At 34.1% G+C, this 24,799-nt stretch overlaps 1 protein-coding gene across 2 annotated transcripts in view; it reads right to left on the bottom strand.

Annotated features, from left to right (window-relative positions):
- Positions 1–24,799, bottom strand: part of LOC126890667 (mitochondrial protein C2orf69) — a 70,417-nt gene that overhangs the window by 15,451 nt on the left and 30,167 nt on the right. For both annotated transcript variants that reach the window (XM_050659788.1, XM_050659790.1), the window contains exons 3-4: positions 22,716–22,843; positions 16,237–16,430 (exon numbers count right to left, since the gene is read on the bottom strand). In XM_050659788.1, coding sequence (XP_050515745.1) covers positions 16,237–16,430; positions 22,716–22,843 — 322 coding nt within the window. The remainder of the gene's footprint in view (positions 1–16,236; positions 16,431–22,715; positions 22,844–24,799) is intronic.

Genomic DNA, 24,799 nt, shown 5'->3' with positions numbered 1-24,799 from the left:
AGGTAATTTTTAGTTGGTATAACCTGATCCTGAATGGCTAGTAATGAACCTTCTGTTTCAGGGAACATCTTTCCTGATGTCAACCAATAGTTCGACGCTGTATTGTCGACATAGTCTTGGCTGATCTCATTTGGATGTCGCCCGTGCAGAGGTTTGCCCATCCAGGTGCGCAGTTTTTCGTCCTTAGTAAGGTGGTTTATGCGCATTTCTGGTTCCCTCAGTTTGATCGGTGTTGTGTCATCTACTGCGCAAATAGCGCGGTGTAGAGTAGATGTCTCAGCCTGAATCTGAAAATAAGTTCTTAGATTAGCAATCTGTTTATCTAATTGCTCACCTATATCCATAAGTCCTCTTCCTCCTAAATACCGGGGTAATGTCGTTCGTTCTACTGCACTTTTAGGATGGTGTTTTTGTGCCTTTGTGAGGTGTGTTCGTACTTTTCGCTGAAGATTTTCTATATCCGTTTTTGTCCACTTAACAATACCAAATGAATAGCTAAGCGCGGAACAAGCGTAGGTGTTTAGTGCCTTAAACAAATTTTTACTGTTAAGCTGTGAACGAAGCAGCTGTTTTACCCTTCGTATAAACTCAGTAGTTATCTCAGTTTTCATTTGCTTATGGTCAATTTTCCGCGCCTGCTTTACCCCAAGATATTTGTACATATCATTTTCGCCCATGGCCTCGATGTTCTGACCATTTTGCATATCGAATCCACCGGGCTGTACCTTTCCTGTGACTATATTCAAAACACGGCACTTGTCTAGTCCGAAGTGCATACTAATATCATTAGAGAATGTTTCTACAGTTTTTAGCATCTGTTCTAGGTGTTCTCGAGTGGAAGCCATTAATTTTAAATCATCCATATACAACACATGATTGAGCTTCGCTACGACAGTATTATTGTTTCTAATGCTAAAACCTGAGTCAGTGGAGTTTAATAGCTGGGAAAGAGGGTTCAAAGCTAAGCAGAACCACAATGGACTCAACGAGTCTCCTTGAAACAGACCCCGGTTGATTGCGATATTTTCGGTTTCGATCTTGTTTTCACCAGGTATTTGGAGGTGAATTTTAGTCTTCCATTCTCTCATTATATGACTTAAAAAGGTCACTATGTTATCATCGACTTTGTATATTTTCAATATATCTATAAGCCATTCATGCGGTACTGAATCAAAGGCCTTTTTATAGTCAATAAAGGCAGTAAAAAGGTTCCTTTTTTTAGTGAATGCCTGGTTAGAAATGACTGAGTCGATGATAAGTTGTTCTTTGCAACCCATGGAACCCTTAGCGCATCCTTTCTGTTGAGGCTCTATGATATTGTTTAGAGCACAGTGTTGGTAGATACGCCGGGTTACACAGGATGTTACCAATTTATACAAAGTTGGAAGACAAGTAATTGGGCGGTACTTGGATGGATCTTGGGTGTTATTTTGATCCTTTGGTATTAAATAAGTAGTTCCCTGAGTTAGAAATGATGGTATTTCATGCGGATTAGAAATAACATGATTAATTAATGTTGATAAACAATCATGAATACACCAAAACTTTTTAAGCCAGAAGTTCTGAACTCCGTCTGGTCCAGGGGATTTCCAGTTATGAAGCTCTTTGATGACATTTGAGACCTCTTCAGTCGTGAATGGTTCGTAGTTAGCAGTAACGTAGTGGTGACAGTTGTGCGTCGTATCTTCTATCCATCCAGCATTGTTGTTAAAAGCAGCTGGTGTGGAAAGTTGATTTCCCCAAAACTCATGAATTTCTTCTTGGCTTGGATAAGACTTGTCGGCACTTTCTACCGTGGAATTGAGTTTTCGGTAGAACGCCTTCTCGGAATTTTCAAAAAGTGCATTGTCACTTTTTCGGTTGTTACTAACTTTGTACCTCCTTAGTCGTCCTGAATAGACGGAGAATTTTTGCTTTAATGTATCCAGACACTGTTGGGCTGTGTTATTGTCTGGATCGTATCTCGAGTGTCTTGCAGTGTTCCGCATTATTTCTTCAGCTCTCCTAACGAATTTTCTACTTGGTACTCCTCGTAAATATTCTGTGACTTGGCCAATATCCCTACGCAGTAATTCAATCTTCCCTTGCAGTCTTTTTTCCCAGGGTGCAATTCTGTTACCAGTTCTTCCGTTATTAGTATCCCGCCGTGTTCTGATCTTAATGCCCATGACATTAGCAATTGCTGTTGCTGCACAGTAGATGAGCATATGCAAATATTCTAATGTGTAATGAGCTTGTACGACGTAATTGGGTAGGACTTCAGTGTTCACAATTTGTAACAGCGCACCTAGTTTCTTACAAGAGTTAATTCTTGGTAGCGGTGGTCTGCTAAGTGGGTTTGTTCCATTAAACTCTTGTACGGCGCGAGCCATTTCGTTTACTAGGCTATCACGTAACTCGTTGTTTTCCTTCGGTGTATTATCAGGTTGAGTTGTTTCTGGTATGGGAAGCTCAGGAATCTGCTCATCAGGGATTTGATTAGGGACTTGATCTAAAATTAGCCCTTGATTGTTAATCTCCCGTTCGACTTCGCTTTTGATGGTATCGCGTCTAGTCTCTGGGATAAGATTATTTCTGATGATTACCCGGTATTGATCTGATACTCGTTGCTCCGATACTTGAATATCTGGGTACTCTCTGCAAAATTCGGCATACAGTTGTTGTCGGTAGCCGATCGTTTCTTGACCGAGGTTTGTCACCTTGTAGTAGAAGCGCAAAATGTTTTCATTAATGGACGCAGTCCATTTCATGCGCTGCCTCGGTCGTCCCGCTTGAGTGAGCGCCGGCTGATGTTCCAGCGCAGCACCTTCAGCGGGTGGAGCTCTTGCTGTTGTTTGGCTCACTTGTGGTTGTTGTTGTTGTTGGGCTGTAGCTGATTGTATGACAGGGGCCCGCCTCCTCAACACCCTGCCAGCGACGTCCCGCATGCTGTCACGTCCAGCGCCGGCTCCAGACGTGCCCTGGCGATCCCCAGGCAGCGATCTTAAACATAAATCATAATTCTCCATATTAATGGGTTTGCATTTTATACCTACTGCCAGGTGTCAGTTTTTGTTCCACGGCAAGTATCCCTGCTACTCTCTGGGTACTGGCGCTACGAATACCCAGAAAGCATCCCCCATTCGCAGGGGGCCGCGCCTGATAGAAGAACTGACAAAAAACTCCCACAGGTTATTATTATTATCCAGATTTAGCCATACGGCTCACACTCCCTCTAAGGGGAAAATTGACTCATCCCAGATACCTACGGTATCAAAAGGATTGAGCTCTGGTGGGACTCTTTCCGTGTTATCGAGCCCTAGGTGACTTGGTATGCAGGTGTATCTCCCAGAAATTTTCGTACACATCTGGCCGTTGCGAGTAGTACAGCTTTCTGCATGGTCTTGTAAATATGTTCATTTAGACCCAGCCTTTTTATGCTTTCGAGGAGGTTCTTCGGAATGACTCCAGTAGTAGACATAATAATAGGTATCGTCTGGGTACTTTGCATTCTCCATTGTCTTCGTATTTGAATTTCCAGATCTCTGTACTTGGCGATCTTTTCAGTAAATTTACTACGTAGGTTATTGTTGTTAGGTATCGCCACATCAATTAGTGTTGTTTGTCTTGTTAATTTATTAACTAGTACGAGATCTGGTCTATTATGTGCCACTGTTTGGTCTGTGAGCACAGTGCGGTCCCAGTATAGCTTGTAGTTGCCATCCTCAAGCATACTCTCGGGGACGTATTGATAATACGGGAGATGGTCCGTTTGGAGAAGTCCCAGCTTGATAGCTATCTCTTGATGAAGTATTTTTCCAACTGCGTCATGCCGTTCCTTGTATTCAGTTGCAGCAAATGCCTGGCAGCCCCCTGTAAGATGTTGGATGGTTTCTTGGGCTTGACATCCATATCGGCATCTGTCGTTTTGAACCTGAGGGTCTTTGATGATATATTTCAGGTAATTTCTGGTTGGTATAACCTGATCCTGAATGGCCAGTAATGAACCCTCCGTTTCAGGGAACATCTTTCCTGCTGTCAACCAATAGTTCGACGCTGTATTGTCGACATAGTCTTGGCTGACCTCATTGGGATGTCGCCCGTGCAGAGGTTTACCCATCCAGGCGCGCATTTTTTCGTCTTTAGTGAGGTGGTTTATGCGCATTTCTGGTTCCCTCAGTTTGATCGGTGTTGTGTCATCTACTGCGCAAATAGCGCGATGTAGAGTAGATGTCTCAGCTTGCATCTGAAAATAAGATCTTAAATTAGCAATTTGTTTATCTAATTGCTCATCTACTGCACTTTTAGGATGGTGTTTTTGTGCCTTTGTGAGGTGTGTTCGTACTTTTCGCTGAAGATTTTCTATATCTGTTTTTGTCCACTTAACAATACCAAATGAATAGCTAAGCGCGGAACAAGCGTAGGTGTTTAGTGCCTTAAACAAATTTTTACTGTTAAGCTGTGAACGAAGCAGCTGTTTTATCCTTCGTATAAACTCAGTAGTTATCTCAGTTTTCATTTGCTTATGGTCAATTTTCCGCGCCTGCTTTACTCCAAGATATTTGTATATATCATTTTCACCCATGGCCTCGATGTTCTGGCCATTTTGCATATCGAATCCACCGGGCTGTATCTTTCCTCTGACTATATTTAAAACGCGGCACTTGTCTAGTCCAAAGTGCATATTAATATCATTAGAGAATGTTTCTACTGTTTTTAGCATTTCTTCTAGATTATCTCGAGTAGAAGCCAGTAATTTCAAATCATCCATATACAACAGATGATTAAGCTTCGCTACTACAGTATTGTTGTTTTTAATGCTAAAACCTGAGTCAGTGGAATTTAATAGCTGTGATAGAGGGTTCATAGCCAAACAGAACCACAATGGACTCAGCGAGTCTCCTTGAAACAGGCCCCGGTTGATTGCGATATTTTCCGTTTCGATATTGTTTTCACCAGGTATTTGGAGGTGAATTTTAGTCTTCCAACTTGTCATTATATGCCTTAAAAAAGTCACTATGTTATCATCGACTTTGTATATTCTCAATATATCTATAAGCCATTCATGCGGCACTGAATCAAAGGCCTTTTTATAGTCAATAAAGGCAGTAAAGAGGTTCCTTTTTTTGGTGAATGCCTGGTTAGAAATGACTGAGTCGATGATCAGTTGTTCTTTGCAACCCATAGAACCCTTAGCGCATCCTTTCTGTTGAGGCTCTATGATATTGTTTAGAGCACAGTGTTGGTAGATACGCCGGGTTATACAGGATGTGACCAGTTTATACAAAGTTGGAAGACAAGTAATTGGGCGGTACTTGGCTGGATCTTGGGTGTTCTTTTGGTCCTTCGGTATTAAATAAGTGGTTCCCTGAGTTAGAAATGATGGTATTTCCTGCGGGTTAGAAATAACATGATTAATTAATGTTGACAAGCACTCATGAATACTCCAAAACTTCTTAAGCCAGAAGTTCTGAACTCCGTCTGGTCCAGGAGATTTCCAGTTATGAAGCTCTTTGATGATATTTGAGACCTCATCGGTAGTGAATGGTTCGTAGTTAGCTGTGACATAGTGGCGACAGTTCTGCGTCGTATCTTCTATCCAGCCAGCATTGTTGTTAAGAGCAGCTGGTGTGGAAAGTTGATTTCCCCAAAACTCATGAATCTCTTCTTGGCTTGGGTAAGACTTGTCGACACTTTCTACGGTGGAATTGAGTTTTCGGTAGAACGCCTTCTCAGAGTTCTCAAAAAGTGCATTGTCACATTTTCGGTTGTTACTAACTTTATACCTTCTTAATCGACCTGAATAGACGGAGAGTTTTTGTTTTAATGTATCCAGACACTGTTGGGCTGTGTTATTTTCCGGATCGTATCTCGAGTGTCTTGCAGTGCTCCGCATTATTTCTTCAGCTCTCTTAATGACTTTTCTACTTGTTACACCTCTTATATATTCTGTTACTTGACCAATATCCCTACGCAGTAATTCAATTTTTCCGAGAAGTCTTTTTTCCCAAGGCGCAGTCCTGTTACAAGTCCTTCCGTTATTAGTACCCCGTCTTGTTCTGATCTTAACGCCCATTACATTAGCAATTGCTGTTGCTGCACAGTAGATTAGCATATGCAGATATTCCAATGAGTGGGCTTCTACGACATAGTTGGGTAGGACTTCAGTGTTTACAATTTGTAACAGCGCACCTAGTTATTATTATTATTATTATTATTATTATAATACGTGTTTCAAAATGTCTTTTAATTTACTGACAATAAACATGAAAGACTTTGTAACAAATTCCATTTCCATCCAAGATAAGAATGATATGACACATCGAAAAAAGTCAGTAATCAACCGAATCCAGACCGATTTTTGTATAACTCTTGCTACAGATGTAATTTGTATTAGGTACACATTTTGCATTTAAGTCATTTTACTCGACTTAGAAAAAAAATGTTACCATATTATACTAGAAAAACTTAACGAGTAGGTATATAAAAAAAGCTGGAAGGAATATTGACCGAACTCCAAAATAGATTTGAAGACTTAAAATATGTTAAATCGTCTCTTCATTTTTTTCCGAATTCATTTGAAATGAACATAGTTCATAAGGTGAATTTTTTATTATTACCAATATATGACCCAAACAACATCTGGAGAATTAAAATTAATAGAGACGCAAGAAGATCAAGCTCGAAAATAAAACTATAAGTCGACGCCGAATACCGAATTTTGGAAATTTGTACCCGAATCCAAGAAGGTACCCTAAAAAAGAATGCTTGTCGAATTATTTCCATATTAGGAACAACGTACTTGTGTGGACCATTTTATTCCATTTTATAATTCGTGAAACCCTAACACCGATCAATATTACCTAACAAGCATCTAAAAGAATTACTGAGAAGTCACATATTAATCTCCAAATTCTAAACAATTATCAAAAGAAGGAAAACAAAAATGTAATTAAGTTTAAATATTTCGTAATTGTATCTCGGTTTTCAGTAAGTAAAAGTTCTGTTAAAAAAATTGTAAATACCTTCTATACATGGATACTTTTTGAATAAGTATTTTATTGCGGCTCGCGAAAAACTTCAACTTGTGAAAAGTGGCTCGGACTATTAAGAAGCTTGGCCACCCCTGTTCTAGTGGATGAAGGAGGTATGTAACATGTAAAGTACGATTCTTGAAAGGAAGGAGGTATGAAACATTTTTCGTTGTTTTCAGATTTATGTAAATTGTTTATAACTAGAAAACTATCAACTTTGGAGAAAAATTACAAAAGACCTTTTTTTGTTTCCCATGATCAAAAGAACCTAAAATAATGTACCCGGATTGAAAAAATTGACTTTTTAAATTTAAAAAAGTTTTTTTTAAATAAATGTAGTTAAATAACTTCGAAATTATGGCATTTAGGTATAGGGAATATAACACGAAAAATAATCAGCATTTCTTAAGGACTTCAAAACGCAAAAATATACACGGTGTTCCATTTGAAATAAGCAAATTCATGATTTCCAGAAAAACGGAAGTTCTGACAACAATGTAATTGCCACTATTATATCGGCCGCATTAGAAAACCCTTTGTCACCAAAATCTATAAAAAATCGTGCAAGCCGTTTCCGAGATAATTGAGGCTTTCCATACATAAAACTCATTCTGTATAATATACTGCATCTAATAATACACGGCAAGGTAGACGGAAGAAGAAAGGCCAGGTCAAAGAAGAAAGGCCAGGTCGAAGAAAAAAGGCCAGGTTGAAGTAGACTGTCATGACTTAGACACCTGTGAGAATGGTTTAACAGATCCTCTAAATCCCTTTACCGAGCTGCCATCAAAAAATTACTATAGCCAATTTGATAGCCAACGCTCAATAATCGAGCACGGCACATGAAGAAGAAGATTATTTTGTGTTCAATTACATAAATTTCTGTAAAACTGATTATAGAGTATTATTTCATGCCACATTCCCCCTTCATCCATTCAGATAAAGGATAGTTATACAAACTAAAATTAATGGAAGAAGGCGGTATGTACAGTTTTTATTTATTTGTAGGAAAAATACTAAAAATAAAAATAAATTATCAACATTATATGTAAAGGAATGCTTATAGCAATATAAATAAAACCAAATAACACAAACAATATTTTCCTGATAAAAGTAGACGAATAAAAACTTTAACTGCCCATATCTCAAAAGGTAGGCTTTGTAACATACCCCCTTCTTCCACTTAGGTCTTCAATTGTAACTAAGTGTTAAAGCCAATATCAAATTGTTGGCGATAAAATTTTGTATGCACCACGTCAGTAAAGACTCTTTATCGAACTCGTTTGTTATTCGCCTCGCTCGCTACGCTCGCTCTGCTCATAATATCACACTCGTTCGATAAAGAGTAACTTTACTGACTTAATACATAAATAACTATTACTATGATATTCCATGACTTTACATATTATTGATGAAATGGTAGTGAGGGAATATAGGAACAAAATATACGAGACTTAGGCCCAGTTTTTCAGTTACCGGTTAAAATTTTGGTTAGCTAACCTAGTTTAAATTTTAACCAATATTTTAACCCTCATAGCGTTTTTCAGTGCTTTAAACCAAGTTAAGAAAATCTCGGTTAGCTAACCACGTTTTTCTTCTGTTGGCAGCAGTAACTGTACTTGCGCATGTGCAATTCGAGAAATAACTGAACAATTTGACAGAAAAATAAATAAAAAACAATTTCAAAACCAAATTAAAAAAAATTATTAATGCAATATCAAGTTCGGAATCTTTATTTAGTTCATAATGTCTACCTCGGTTTCATAACAGAAGAGCATTACAATTACTGGGACGATTTAGACTTTTTTGCCGATTTCGTTTGTCAAAGACCACGGTGTTATCAGTTATCACTATTTGAACAGATTGACCCGGAAATAAGGAGTCAAACTGTTTAGTAAATAATTATTTTTCTGTATAGACAAATATAAAATTATCTTTTTAAAATACTACTAGGAATCATGCATTAAAACCTGTTACAGATGTGTAAACATAAGGTACCTACCTGTTACAGTTATAATATATTTAAATATATTTCCTCATAATTCCTTCCAACATTATAACGATAATAATTTATAATTTCGATAATAATATATAATTTCCTTATAATAATAAGAAAGTAGAATAGTTCCCGCGATAAAAACAAAATACCATAACCCAACTAATCTCTTCTGTCAGGCAGGTAGGTAATCACAATATACATCTGATGCATTCACTGCACCCAGGCGCAAGCGTAACTACAAAATTCGGAGTTAAACCATCTAACGAGGATCGGTTAAAATCTTGGTTAACTTAAACGAGTTTAAACTCTAACCTAGTACTGAAAAACTGATTAACCATGAATATTTCGGTGATTGAAAAATAAATAGGTTAACCCAGCACTGAAAAACCGGCACTTAAGAGGAAACAGTAGCGATCAACAGGTAGCAAAAACGCGTTCCAAGATTGCGGCTGTAATTTTGAATATTTTTTCGAGATATTTGGCACACGTATTCGTAATATAATAAAGAATGGCGGTACAGAGCCCAATTTGAAAAATATATTAATATGTGGAAATTACTCTGTAATTAAATACAATATTAAAAAAACGAGCCTGTACCGCTATTAAGAAGAACAAAAAAATACACTTTCTTCAAATAAACTTTTTTATCCGATGCCTAGATTTTGTGTCATTTTGGAACTACTAAAATTTTTTATTTCATTAGTAGTTCCAAAATGACACAAAATCTAGACATCGGATAAAAAAGTTTATTTGAAGAAAGTGTATTTTTTTGTTCTTCTTAATGGCGGTACAGGCTCGTTTTTTTAATATTGTATTTAATTACAGAGTAATTTCCATATATTAATATATTTTTCAATTTGGGCTCTGTACCGCCATTCTTTATTATATTACGAATACGTGTGCCAAATATCTCGAAAAAATATTCAAAATTACAGCCGCAATCTTGGAACGCGTTTTCGCTACCTGTTGATCGCTACTGTTTCACCTTAAATGTCTGGACTTCTTCTTCTTAGCCTTCTATCGTTTTTTTATGGACAGGCCTCTCCCAACTCCCTACATTGATCTCTATTCTGGGCAACATACTTCCAATTTGTTCCGGCTATTTTTTTGATATCATCTACTCATCTCATATGTGGTATTCCTCTTGATCGTCTACCGTGCCATTCCAACGTTGGTCTTTTTGCCTAGCAGTGTGGCCTCGGAAGCTCCATTTGAGTTTGGCAATTTTTGTTGTGATATTCTCGACTCTCGACTTTGGCTTTTGATCTTACCCAGGCGTTCCTCTTTTTATCTGATACTCGTATACCTAGCATTGCTCTTCTCATTGCCCATTCCATTCTGTTGTGACTAGTTTAATCATATTGGCCTTTGTTAGGGTCCATGTTTGACATCCATATGTCGTGATAGGAAGGCATATGTCATGATAGGTTCCAGGGCTCTCGTTGATAAGTAGTATAATTTTGGTTTACTGTTCTCTTCATTTGACTACTAATTTATTAAAATGCGGTAAAAATTTAAATTTGGGGTATTTAAGCTTCAATTTGAGGGAATTTCAGTTTCTAAGTGGGGGATTTATAAAATATCATCTGGCAACTCTGGATAGAAAGCTCAGTCGGTACTTAAAATAAAATTTCAACTTGATATCTCTCGATTTGATTTTTGTATAATTTTTAAAATTGTATTAGGTACCCTTCTATTCTTAATTATTAAATTATTAGCTTCTAAATTCACTTGATTTCTGTCTAAAAACAAGTCAAAAGATGAACCTAACCTTACATAACTACAAAGTTATCTCATAACTTGAGGTTTAACGTCGCGTTATAAAGTGACAGTTGATATATCACATAACTCAAGAACTGTCAAGAAATAACGCAAGTAGTTAAGTTAAATATGATACATCACACCAATTCGAGAATTATAACTTAACTACAGGATAACTTTGCGTTAACGATAACTTCGGTCGTCCATCACACGGCTGAATGATAGATGACATCGAAAACACCAGCTAGTATGGTACGGACACGTAAGGCGAATGGAGAAAATAAGAATCCCCAAAAAAGTGTTAGAATGGACTCCACAGAAAAACGAAAACGAAGAAGACCAGCAACTACATGGATAAAGGGCATCTCCAATGCGATGTCGGAAAGAAATTTAAGAGAGGAAGACTGCTACAATAGAAAGGGGTGGCGGTTAGGAACGGAAAGGATATAACGCTGTAAAACCGATTTAATATAAGATTCAAGGAAAAAGAAGAATAGGCAGACGTAGAATATCGTGGCTTAACAACCTAAGAGAATGGTACGGATGTACCGGGTGTCCCAATAAGAATGGCTCTCGGCCATATCTCAGGAACCGTTTATAGTACGCTTTGAGAAAAAAATATTTATAACAAAAGTTGCCTCGAGAAAAGCGTGGAAATTATTTTCATAATTGTAGGTCCACCGCTAGAGGGCGTAATTGAATATCAAAAATTAAAAAATCAAAATTTTACAAAATTTATCCAATGAAAGGGTACTGAAAATCCGATCATCGGATTCTTCATAAAATGCTGCGCATATTTGATTTAACAAGTTTTAGTCTACCTTTGCAAATAAGAGGTGGGGGTGAGTGGGAACCTTCTTATGAAAAATTGGTTGTAAATCCGGTTCTGCTAAATCGAATTTTGCATACTTGGTCTTGTTGAAAACAGCTCTTTTTCGTCAATGTAAGAGTCTTATTTTCGAAATAGTCTAATAAGTAATATGCCAGCTAGGAGGCGTTATTTAATTATTTTTGGAGATCTAGTTTTCTTTGGAGAATATTAAATACAAGTATGCATTTTTAACCCTGTGTTACAAAATTAGACCAAATTAGCAACATAATACCGAAAACCGCATGTCGACACCTTCTTTCTATCTCGAGATATCTTAAGAAACTTGTAAATTTTAAACATCTGTTAATGTCACCGGTAAACGAAATTAAGGAAAAGTAGTATTCCATGGAAAAATCAAAGAAAAATTTTCGAGATGTAAACGTATATAATTAATTAAAACAATAAGACAAACAACACTATAAAATATAACAAAGAAATAAAAGCAACTACTTACTTAGTGACGACCTAAATGTTCAAATTGTTGCCCATCATTTTTGATACAAGCACTTACTCTTTCAAGAGTAGATTGATTTGCAGTCTCAATTTCTGCTGTCGCAATGCTTTGAATGACGTTTCGTATTCTCTAGATTATGTTTTCTCGAGTAGTGTGCCTAGCGGCAAAAACAAGGCCTTTAATCCGTCCCCATAAATAAAAGTAACTATGAAACAGTTAAATCTGCTGCTGTTTAATCTTCTCTTGAAAGAGTAAATAATGCAACAATTTGAACATTTAGGCCGTCACTAAGTAAGTAGTTGCTTTCATTTCTTTGTTATAAGTATTTTATAGTGTTGTTTGTATTATTATCGTTTTACTTAATAATATACATACGCTTACATCTGGAAAATGTTTATTTGTTTTTTCCATAGCACACTGCTTTTCCTAACTTCGTTTACCGGTGACAGTAACAGTTATGTTTAAAATTTACACATTTCTTAAGATATCTCGAGATAGAAAAAAGCTATCGACATGCGGTTTTCAGTATTCTGTTGCTAATTTAGTCTAATTTTGTAATACAGGATTAAAAATGCATACTTGTATTTAATATTTTCCAGAGAAAACTAGATTTCCAAAAATAATTAAATAACGCCTCCTAGCTGGCATATTACTTATTAGGCTATTTCAAAAATAAGACAATTATATTGACGAAAAAGAGCTGTTTTCAACAAGACCAAGTATGAAAAATTCGATTAAGCAGAACCGGACTTACAGCCATTGTTTCATAAGAAGGTTCCCACTCACCCCAACCTCTTATTTGCAAAGGTAGACTCAAACTTGTAAAATTAAATATGCGCAGAATTTTATGATGAATACGATGATGGGATTTCTAGTGCCCTTCATTGGGCAAATTTTGTAAAATTTTGATTTTTTAATTTTTGATATTCAATTACGCCCTCTAGCGGTGGACCTACAATTATGAAAATAATTTCCTGGCTTTTCCCGATGCAACTTTTGTTATAAATATTTTTTTCTCAAAGCTGTACTATAAACGGTTCCTTGGATATGGCCGAGGGCCATACTTATTGGGACACCCGGTACATCAAATGAACTTTTCAGAGTCCGAATAGCTATGATGATTGCCAACTTCCGTCGCGGAGATGGCACCTGAAAAAGGAGAACGACAAGTTGAATTGGTTCCTACAAAAGTCCTGAGCTAGATCATTACCAAGTCAGTTTATTAAGAGGATCGGTACGTTTTTTCGGCTGCAATGCTATTCAAAAAATTTAAACGCAGAATGAAAGATTACGTTATTAGCGAGGGCCGAAAGTCCCTGAGAACTTCTATATTGTTTATTTTAATCAGTTACAGGGGTGAAAAACTAAGAGAAAATTTAGTGTTATTTTTAATTTCAAATATCTCATTCAAAATAAACTTTTTATTTATTCTAAGGGACTTTCGGCCCTCGGTAATAATTTAGTCTTTCATTCTGCGTTTAGATTTTTCAAAAATATTTATTGGTTTTTTCAGGATTCGAAAAAAATGAACACAATGTCCGTGGTAATATTTTCCAAATCTATCTTTGTCATACAACGCACTTACTCGAATAGAATATTGTCAGTCAGACACTGACAATCAGTGACAATTTTAAATAATTATTTGACATGAATCGGGAATATTTTTAGTTGTTGATTAAATAATATTGATATATAGTGATATAAATAATTGATTTAAGAGGTGAACTTTATAAAAAGTTATTTATTGTGTATTATTTATGGAAGATAGAAGCAGAGAATACATCAAGATATATTCTGTGATCCAAGTATTTTTTGTTTAAAGATGTTTAAAATTGTAAGCGTTCCATAGTAACAATATATTATTAAAAAATCACTTTAACACTTTTGCTCTTTTCTCGATTGAGTATTAGTTTTTGTTGTAGGTACATATTATTACAATCACTGAATACACAGCTAGTGAAAAAATTATAACATTTATTAACTGACTTAATAATTTGCAATTATACAAAAACTAACAGTTATCCAAGAACATTCAAAAGCCATCTCTTTAAGATAGTTATGACATTGTCAAGTAGAATGACATTCTAGTAATATGTACATATCCATACCAGTGTGAATTTTACTACACGTAATTTGCCATGTAAAGACAGAAAAGGTAGGGATAGTCGTAAAATATTTGCGAATTATGTACCCATAGCCTTAACAAACTATGTTTTCAATAATAGTCCAGTCGGATTAGACGAATAACAGGCCTAACCTTGCATTAGGAGCTGCCCCAAATTTTATTTTTTTTTAATCTTTAGAGGGGTCAATAGTAGCGTAAATTTAAAATCCCGACTGAATTCCGCCAGTGCGTTAGCCGCCATCTTGAGTTTAAACGAGAACCGTTTTTGCTCAATATCTCCGCCATTTTCAACTTTTCGACAAAAAGTATAACAACCAAAATTGTTGAAAATATAATTTTCTATCATTTCTACTTTTACAATTTTTTCCTGCCATCGATATTTTCCGAGTTATAGCGGAAAATATTGACAATTATATATAAATTGAGCATAATTATTGAATTATCTCGTTTATTGTTAGTTTTACGACAAAAATGTTCCTATACAAAAATAGAGAGAATTGAATTCTACACAATTTTAGTGTTTCTTTCATTTTTTTGCTAAAGTTAATATTTAAGGTAGTATGTATGCGATAATGGCGCGAGCGTAGGACCTGATTGGTTTTGTAGCAATTGTTTTTGTTCAATATCTACGCCATTTTCAACTTAAATTGTTCCAAATATGATTTCCTACAATTTCTTTTTGACAATTTTTTTCATGCGGTTGATATTTTCCGAGTTAAGTGGGAAAATAGTAAAAAGTGGTGCTGGGAGCATAATTACTGAATTGGATCTTTTTTCCGAGCTGCCCCAAATTTTATAATTCTATCCTTTAGGGGAGATCAATAGTAGTGTAAATTTAAAATCTCGACTGAATTCCGCGGTTGCATTAGCCGCCATATTTATTTTAAAGTAGAACAGTTGTTGCTTAATATCTCCGCCATTTTCAACTTTTTGACAAAAACAGTAGGAATTAAAATTGTTGGAAACGCAATTTCCTACAATATATTTTCAACAATTTTTTATGCGATCAATATTCTCCGAGTTAAGGAGGAAAATAGTGGAAGCGGAGGGAAGCATAATTATTGAATTGTCTCATTTATTATTAACTTTACGACATAATTGTACATAAACAAAAATAAAGAGAATTATATTTTATACAATTTTTGAAACTTCCAATGAAACACCAACCAAACTAAGTACATAAAAGACATCAATAATAACTTATATGCATTAGGTTCACTTAATTTTATTAACTAACGAGTTTTATTGGTTGAATGTATCTGTCGATAATTAAGTTTCATGTCAGCTAACATATTTTAATATTTAACATTTTTTTTTTAATTTTGGACCCCGTTGGGGAAATTTTCCCATCCCCCCCCTTAGACCCGCCACTGGTTTTCTCGAAAAATTGTAGTAAATCGTAATTGCAACAATTTCAGTTCTTACACTTTTTGTCGAAAAGCTGAAAATAGGGAAGATATTGAACAAAAACAATTGCTTTAAAATCAATCGGGTCTTACGCTCGCGCCTTTACCGCATACGTACTACCTTAAATATTGATTTTATCAAAAAAATGAAAGAGATCAAAATTGTACAAAATTTAATTCTCTTCATTTTCGTATAGGTTAAAATTTGTTGTAAAGGTAACAATAAACGAGATAATTCAATAAATCAATAATTATGCTTTAACTGTCACTGTTTTTCCCCATAACTCGGAAAATATGGACCGCACGAAAAAAATTATAATAAACGAAATGATAGAAAATCGCATTTTCAACAATTTCAGTTTGTATATTTTTTGTCGAAAAGTTGAAAATGGCGGAGATATTGAGCAAAAACGGTTCTCGTTTAAAATCAAGATGGCGGCTAACGCAACAGTCAAATTCAGTCGAGATTTTAAATTTATAGTACTATTGACCCCCCTAAAGATTAGAAAAATAAAATTTGGGGCAGCTCCTAATGCAAGGTCAAATGGTATCACGACTGGGCTATAAAGACTATCAATTCGTAATGCACATGATTTATAAAAATTACCTACTAGTCCGTTCTTAGAAACTTCTTCATCATGTCTTAGTTCTTCATCAGTCATCGTTTGTAATTTTCTTGATATATTAAGCAGCAGCAATTCTAAATGCTTCAGGCTAAAATTCATAGGGCAATGGTTTGGTACGCCACACGCAAAACACGGTAAGAAGTTTTCATAGCAGCTAAATGTCTTGTACTCCATTCTAAAAAAGACAGTTACCTTAAAAACAAATCTTTGGACTCAAATAAGTACCCAAATATTAAATTAAAAATTGTTGAAGACATAAGTTTTTACTCTAATGGCACATAAAACAACATAATGTTACTATACATCCCACCACACTGAAAACAATGGAAACCTTCTTCTGAAATTGAAAAGGTTATTCATTTTTGATAAAAATTGTTTCTTCTTAGTTGATCCATATTTTTGATCCTGTTGTGAAATGATCACACGAGGTCTTTTACTCTGTGGTAAAGCCCTCTTAACAAAGAAAAATTATCTATTCTGTTCATTTTTATCTATTATTTCTTTTGATAGCATTTAGATGTTCTTCTCGTCTAACCTGTATTCTTCGACTGGTTTGTCCAATGTACGATTTGTCGGAGCCCTCAAGATATCTTGTAAACTACTTGATGTTCCAATGCACTTTTTGTTTTTGCAGATGATAATATGGAAAAACCAACTCATACCGACAGATATCCGAAGATACCGAATAACAAAAGATCTGAAAAACTGACAGATAGACCAGGGTAATAAGCTAGAAATAGACCATGTTCGGGACACTCAAATATCCAGATCCAGGTAGCTGACTACTTTTTTAGTTATTGTATACCTATAGGATGAAAACCTACCTGTTTCCTGCCTAGAGTTCGCGTCCGTTTTTTAATTATTAACAGTTTAGTGCAAAAATCGCGATTTTTTCGATTTTTTGCACCCCTTTCAAAAGCTAAATAGTTGACATAAAATTACAAAATTTAATTTTTTAGAACATTAAAAAACCTTCAAAATGCCGATTTTTGAAAGTTAAAAAGTTAATTTGTTGCTACGCAAACTGCAAAATAAGTGAAAATCGTTATTTGTTAATAACTTTTACTAAAACTACCTTAGAACTTTAGAGTTTCACCCAAAGTTGGGTATTGGGGTACTTAACAAACCCCTTAAAATTTAAGACCGATCCATTAGTTAGTTTAAGAGTTATTCTAATTGTTTATCCCACAGACCTTTATTTTGCAATAACATAAGACAGAAAATAATGAAGATAGGGCAATTCTGAGTATGCCAAATGAAAGTAGAAAACTGATACTATCAAAATGTACTAAAAAACGATAAAAAAATTATCTAATTAGTCAAAAAATCCTAATGCCAAATTTGTGAAATTTTGTAGTTTAAAAACATGTAGAATAGCTTTAAAAATATTATCTGTAAAAAAAGTCATTTTACATATTACAAAAGCTGGTATTTTACACGAATTTTTAAAAATGTAGTTTAACTGGTGACTAGTCGTGGTAAGTGAAGGGGGAGCTGGGAGCCGACAAATGCACGAGTTCAAAAACTAAAAAAAGCAACTTAAAACTACTATCATTTTCTATATCTTGGGATCTACTGAATATATTTTGATCGTTCTTTTTTTAATTTGTATGTAATTTTTCTGTACATTACAAATATGTAATTTGTCTAGACATTTATTAATTAATAAACAGTCTAATTTGTTTACACAATTTTTGAAAAAATAATTTTGTCCCAAAAATCCATGATTTTAATCATACTATCCCTATTAATCACAGAAAAAGTTAAGGTATACTTTAATAAATAAATTATCTTCAATAAATAATGATCTAATAAAAATCATTTATTTATTAAAGTGTAGATTAACTTTTCTGTGATCATTAATGATACTATGATTAAAAAAATAGATTTTTGTAAAAAAAATATTTTTTCAAGAATTGTTTAAACAAATTATACCGTTTATTAATTAATAAATTTATAAACAAATTGCATATTAATTAAATTAAGAATTACATAATTAAAAAAAGAAAGATCAAAACCCATTGAGTTGATCCGGAGATACAGCAAATTATATTCGTTTGAAATTGCTTTTTCGGTATTTTAACTCGCTGGATTTGTAGGTTCCTCCTAGTAATCGTTTGCACTATATTTTTGAAAAATCGTAGAGGGTGCTGTGAAGGTATAACGTTTGTGCAAATTTTTTAAGAAAAAATACAAATCCCCTTCTTTAAAATGGCATTAATGAGATTCCTTAATTATTATAAACAAATTAGCTGTGAATTAAAAAAAACATATGGCTAACTTTGTCCCAAATGAGCCCAGGCTAAATTTTTTTGTTTGAAAATTCGTGTTAAAATACTATCTTTTCGAATATATAAAAAGATTGTCTCTTCGGACAACATTTTTAAAGTTATTCTAAATGTTTATAAACTACAAAATTTTAAAAATTTGGCATTAGGATTTTTGACTATGTTAATCATTTTTTTATCTTTTTTTAATACATTTTGATACTATCACTCTTCTACTTTCATTTGGCATACTCAGAATTGCTCTATCTTCATTATTTTCTGTCTTACCTTATTGCAAAATAAAGGTCTCTGGGATAAACAAATAGCTTAAACTAATTAATGGATCAGTCTCAAATTTCGACGGTTTGTTAAGTACCCCAATATCCAACTTTGGGTGAAACACTAAAGTTCTAAGGTAGTTTTAGTAAAAGTTATTAACAAATAACGATTTTCACTTATTTTGCAGTTTGCGTAGCAACAAATTAACTTGTTAACTTTCAAAAATCGGCATTTTGAAGGTTTTTCAATGTTCTAAAAAACTGAATTTTGTAATTTTATGTCAACTATTTAGTTTTTGAATGGAGTGCAAAAAATCGCGATTTTTGCACTAAATTATTAATAATTAAAAAACCGACGCGAACTCTAGGCAAGAAACAGGTAGGTTTTCTTCCTATAGGTCTACAATAACTAAAAAAGTAGTCAGCTACCTGGATCTTTGAGTGTCCCGAGAAAATCCTTATTACCCTGGACTAAGATGAGGACCATGAGGTTGAGGAAATGTACAAAGTTAAAACGGCTTTAAGAAAAAATGGCTTCTCCACGTATATAATTGAAAAGGCACAGAGATTCAGTAATAATACCAGAAACAGAGTAGAAGAAATACCAATTGGTAAAACTATCCTGCCTATATAAAGGGTACTACAGATAAAATCAGCATAGTTCTGAGGAAAAATAAAATAGATATTTAACACCAACAATAAAATCTCAACCATATTCTCTTCTTCTTCTACGGCACTACAGCCCAAATTGAGCCTTGGCCTCCTTTATTTTTTGCCTCCACCCTTGCCTGTCTGTGGCTGCTCTTCTCCATACACGGACTCCTAAAAGGGCTTGTGCGTCGCTGTTTATTGTGTCTTCCCAGCGCTTTCGTGGCTTCCCAACCGGTCTCTTTCCTTGCATTCTAGCATTCAGTGCTCGTTTTGGTAGCCTATCCTCTCCCATTCTTATCACATGTCCGGCCCATTGCAATATTTGTATTCTAATGAAGTCTGACAGGGGCGTTTCCTTATATATAAAGTTGATAAAGCTCGTTGTTGTATCGACTTCTGAAGATTCCGTTTTCCCTCACAGGTCCTAGTATTCTCCTAAGTACTTTCCTGTCGAATGTGTCGAGTTTGTTTTTGGATGTTTCTTTCAGAACCCAGGCTTCACTGCCATAGCATGTTATTGGTCGAATTAAGATTTTATAGATTCTCATCTTTGTATTTCGGTGGACACTTTTAGACCGAAATATACGGGAGAGGGCAAAATAAGCTCTGTGTAGGTACCTGCGTTATTCTCTTCCGTATTTCTCCGTTTTCTGATCCGTCGGCATATATTTCTACTCCCAGGTATGTAAACTTTCCAACCGTTTCAATGTCATCTTCATGTATAATTTTTTGTGGGACTATATTTCTTCTCGTCTGAATCATTATATTTTTGTTTTTTCTGTGTTAATTTCCAGACCTAGCATTTTTGTTTGTGTTTTTACAATATTACATATTACCAATAATTTACAACCATATTACCATCTGCAAAAACAAAAATTGCATTAGAAAATCAAGGAAATAGGTACCTTGCGAGGACTGAAACAGATCGTACATCGGACAGACCAATAGAAGAATACAGGTTCAAAAAGACTTCATCTCCAGCACAACATGTCATAAACACAGTAAATAAAATAAACTTAAATAAAACAACCATGATATATATTACAAGATGATAACATTGAGAATAGGATAAAACGTGTAATCAAGGAAGTAATAGAATTTGAAAAACATCCACAAATTTTAAACACAATATATGATACCCAAAGACTGCCATTTGCATGGAAACCCATTCTCAAAAAAAAAGTGGCTGGTGTGGCCTGGTTTCCTTAAGTGACATGGCCTTCTTAAATTTTGTTTTGTTATCGATAAGCTGATTTAATATCATTCCTCACAGCACACTGTGGTTCCAAATGCCGAAAAGATGGTCAAGAATCTTTAAAAGCGTATATTGTTCATACACTTCGGAATTACTTTTGTACTCAAGGTTTTTGGCATCTCTGATTACAAATCTGACATTATTTATTTTTTTTTTTTGAAACACAAAATGGCAAATCCAAATTTAACATGGCGGAAAGAAAGTGAATATACCAATCAAAACGCAAAATTTTTGAAGTTATACTTCTTTAGGCACGAGGGTGAATTTTTATTTTGCCGGGCGCATGCGCACACCGACAGTATGGTCACGTATGGTATTAGTCGCTCAAATGTTATACGGGATCTGATTGGGTGTTAAAATCATCTGTCAAAATTGTTCAATAATATGGAGTTATGGATAAACAAATGTTGTGTATATTAGTTTTTATTGTTGTGAGGACAGAGACTTGCAAGTGTATAATTGACTTTTTAAATAGTTTTTAAAAGCAACAGGTACGTACCTTATTGTAAATGTTTCAGTATTGTAATAAAAAATTACATATTACGTACCTATTTGGAAAATGTACCTATCTAGCTAGTAGGTAGGTATTAATGCTTTGATTTACATAATTTGATATTTTGTCGTATTTTAATTCCACAAGAATCAAACTTATTTGATGAAACTAAGAGAATAAGCAACTGTCAAAAAAATTTTTAAAACGTTTATATGCTATATCTTCCCAGTTCATTCACATATCTCGGTAGTTAAATTCTGCGTGGGGCGAGTTCAAAATAATCTAATAACCTGATAGACGCAGGTTCAATTCCCAAGGCAAAATTTTTATTTTTTTTATTGTTTTATACATTTTATGATTGTAGGTATATTTATTTTTTTTTCAGAAAATACGTATTTAGTTAAAAATTTTCTCAACAATTATTGTTCAGAAATCATTTCTTTGTTTCATTTTTCAATGTGTTTGCGTGTGTTTTATTATTTTAATTTTTGGTATAGTTTTAATAAAAATTTTTGGAAAGTAGTAAGTATTAAAATTAGTTTAATATTTAAATAAAATATAAATAAACTGTTTAAAGTATATTGATTTCGTTGAAATCATATTATAATAGAAGTATAACTTCTTACGTGCGTACAAAGTACACACACATTCTTTTTTTGTAAAATTTGGTAGGTAGTTTAAGTTCGTTGAGTACAAATCTAACATTATTTTTTTGAAAAACAAAATGGCGGATTCAATATGGCCGAAAGAAATTCGATCATTTTATTTTAAACGCATATTTTTTTGAAATTTTTTATTATAAGGTACTTTTGAAATTGCTGATTACCAATACATTTTCATTTTGAAGTACAATATTCAGAACCTCTTACCTATGTACAACCGCCCATACATACACAACAATCGCCAGAATCATGTAATATGCATCATTTCACACTTTTGTATTCAAACAACTGCCATCAATGCAAAGGTAGCTAAACCAATTTTGTGATTGTACATTTTGTGATTAATAATCCTTAAACGCAGAATTATGTACTTTTTGAATGTATTTTTACGAAATTTTGATTATTTCAAGTATATTTTTACTGTTTATTCATTAACAAGTTTTACGCATTTATTGTTATCAAATCTTTAGTCAACTGCTATCTCACATTATACTTGAGAAAAAAGAATCTGCTTTACAGCAATACAATTATTAATAAACTACAAAACGTTTTACAGCGTTTTCAATATACGCGTTATTTTTAACTTTCACTGCCGGCCAAAATAAGGTCGTACATGGCTCACTTGTCCCGAAGTTATGAATAAGAATAGCTCCCGTCTAATACTTATACATGTGTATTACGACCCTACGATAGTATGAGAAAATAACTCTAAAACATGAAAATCCCTAAATAGTAAACTTTTTATTTTACCTCATGAGCACGTTTTCAGCATTTGGAACCACTGTGCAGCAGAGTATTTAATGGTTAACTACAATAATTTTTTGTTTAAGCGCTTAAAGCTTGAAACTTCTTACCTGACTGGACGTATCACAACAATATGACTATTAAGAAATCTGTGCTGTAAGATTTTAGCTGTATTTTCCAAATTCCACTGCACATAATTTTTATTATCTCTGTGACTGAGCATGTTTTCTGTGAAGTCCTAAAAATAATATTACAGTTACATAGTAAGGCTATTGTACACTAAAGACCGAAACAATTTGTGTTGTAAAAAATAGAATCTACATTTTACACACACTGAGACACTGAGTTAGGCTGGTTTCCTGCGCTTCACTATTTGCAGCGGTTCTCCATCTCTCCTTATTCGGAATATCCTCCTTTAAAAAACGTTACAGTACCGTTAAATTCATACTATTGTTGCTAAGCAGAGTTCTTAGATACCTAAATGTTGCCATTGTCTGTTCAATTCTGCTACGTACATACTCTGAAAAAATTTTCTAACATCTCAGCTAGGATTCTCTTTGTGTGTAAAAATTAATTTACTGTTTTTTTCCTGATTTGTATGCATCTTCTAGCACTTTTGCATGACAAAAAGCTTTTTCTTTTTGGTTCTTCTTAGAAGTTATTCTTGGTAAAACCAAGGTTTATTGTTGCCTGTTGCATTGGTGTTTATTTGCCTTTTCCTATGGATTCCTCCTTATCTTTTTGGATGCAACTTTTGATTTCGTTCGGTCATTCCAGCATTCTTCGACTTCACAATTACGGATACTAATGTTTTCCAGCTACTTTATTATTCTAAATGGGAAATAAGCCACAATTTAACTTAAAAACTGATTTTTTTGGCGTCTACATCGGACGTCGTTATCAAAATACAAAATATTACTAAATTAAACAAAAATGTTGTTGCTTAGTAAATTCATTCGTATTGGCAATTCAGACATATTATACATTTTAAATGTAGAAGACTTTAAAATGATTTTGGCAATATTTATGAGTTGCGTTCCTGGGACGACTTTATTGAAAGATAGTTCATTCGATTATATAAAATCAACTTTAACTCAAGAATATCCGTCACAAAAAATCAAAGCATGTGATTTGATTTTAAAAAGACAACCACATGCAATGATGACAGTAAAATTATCGTGTTAGTGATTTCATAGTAAATCACGAGAGAAAACCAGGAAAAAACCTCATGATACTATCCCGACATTGTAAGTATTTGTTCTTACATTCAGATTACTCTCAAAACTAACACCAAACTCTGATTTTATATATGTATGTTATTTTAAATTATAAATAATATTAATAATACATAGATATATAAATAATACTAAAATATAAATTATGTAACAACGTGATAATGGGCAGTCTGACCGAAAACGGTTTGTACTTCCACTCCCTCGTGGATAAATTTTAAGGATTTTTTAATAAATTCATATGCCTACATACAACAGAAGTGTTTACTTCATTCCACGTTGTTATATTGAAGGTATACAGCCAACTACAGGGTTTACCCCCTTTTTAAGTTTTAAAGTTATAAATTATGTACTATCCTCCATATGTTATTGACTTACTAATCGTGGTATTTTCTTTTTATTGACTTCCTCTTTTAGTATGAGTAACCACATCCTACTGCATTCTACAGAGGAATTTGCAACACAATTAGTTTCATTTAGCATAATTAGAGCCGCTTCTTTAATGTTTCTCTTTTTACTATCTGTTTCTTTCAGGACTATACTTGAATCTTTCCACTGAACTCTATGTTCATTGTCCCATGCGTGTTTACATATTTGAGATCTATCAAATTCTCTATTTTTAATATAAGACTGATGTTCACTTACTCTAACGTTTAATGGTATTGATGTTTCACCTAAATAAAATTGTTCGCATTCACAAGGTATTTTATAAATACAATTCTTTGTTCTTTCCTGTTCATTGTTAGGTTTAGTTTTAGACAAAATAGATCTCAATTAGTTTGTTGTCTTGAATGTTGTTGAAGTGTTGAATGTATTTCCTATTGTTTTAAGTTTCTCGGATAGTCCCTTAATATATGGTATTGATGTTTTCCTCGTATTCCGTTCTAAGTTTTTCTGTTCCATTCGATCCAATCTTGATCCAATCGAACACCTCTAAGGCCGTATCCTTTCTAGTCAAAGGT

The sequence above is a fragment of the Diabrotica virgifera genome, chromosome 8 (genome assembly GCF_917563875.1).
Source record: "Diabrotica virgifera virgifera chromosome 8, PGI_DIABVI_V3a".
In the NCBI taxonomy this organism is placed as follows: domain Eukaryota; kingdom Metazoa; phylum Arthropoda; class Insecta; order Coleoptera; family Chrysomelidae; genus Diabrotica; species Diabrotica virgifera.
The sequence above is the reverse complement of the archived record's forward strand: the minus strand, read 5'-3'. Positions and strand labels throughout refer to the sequence as shown.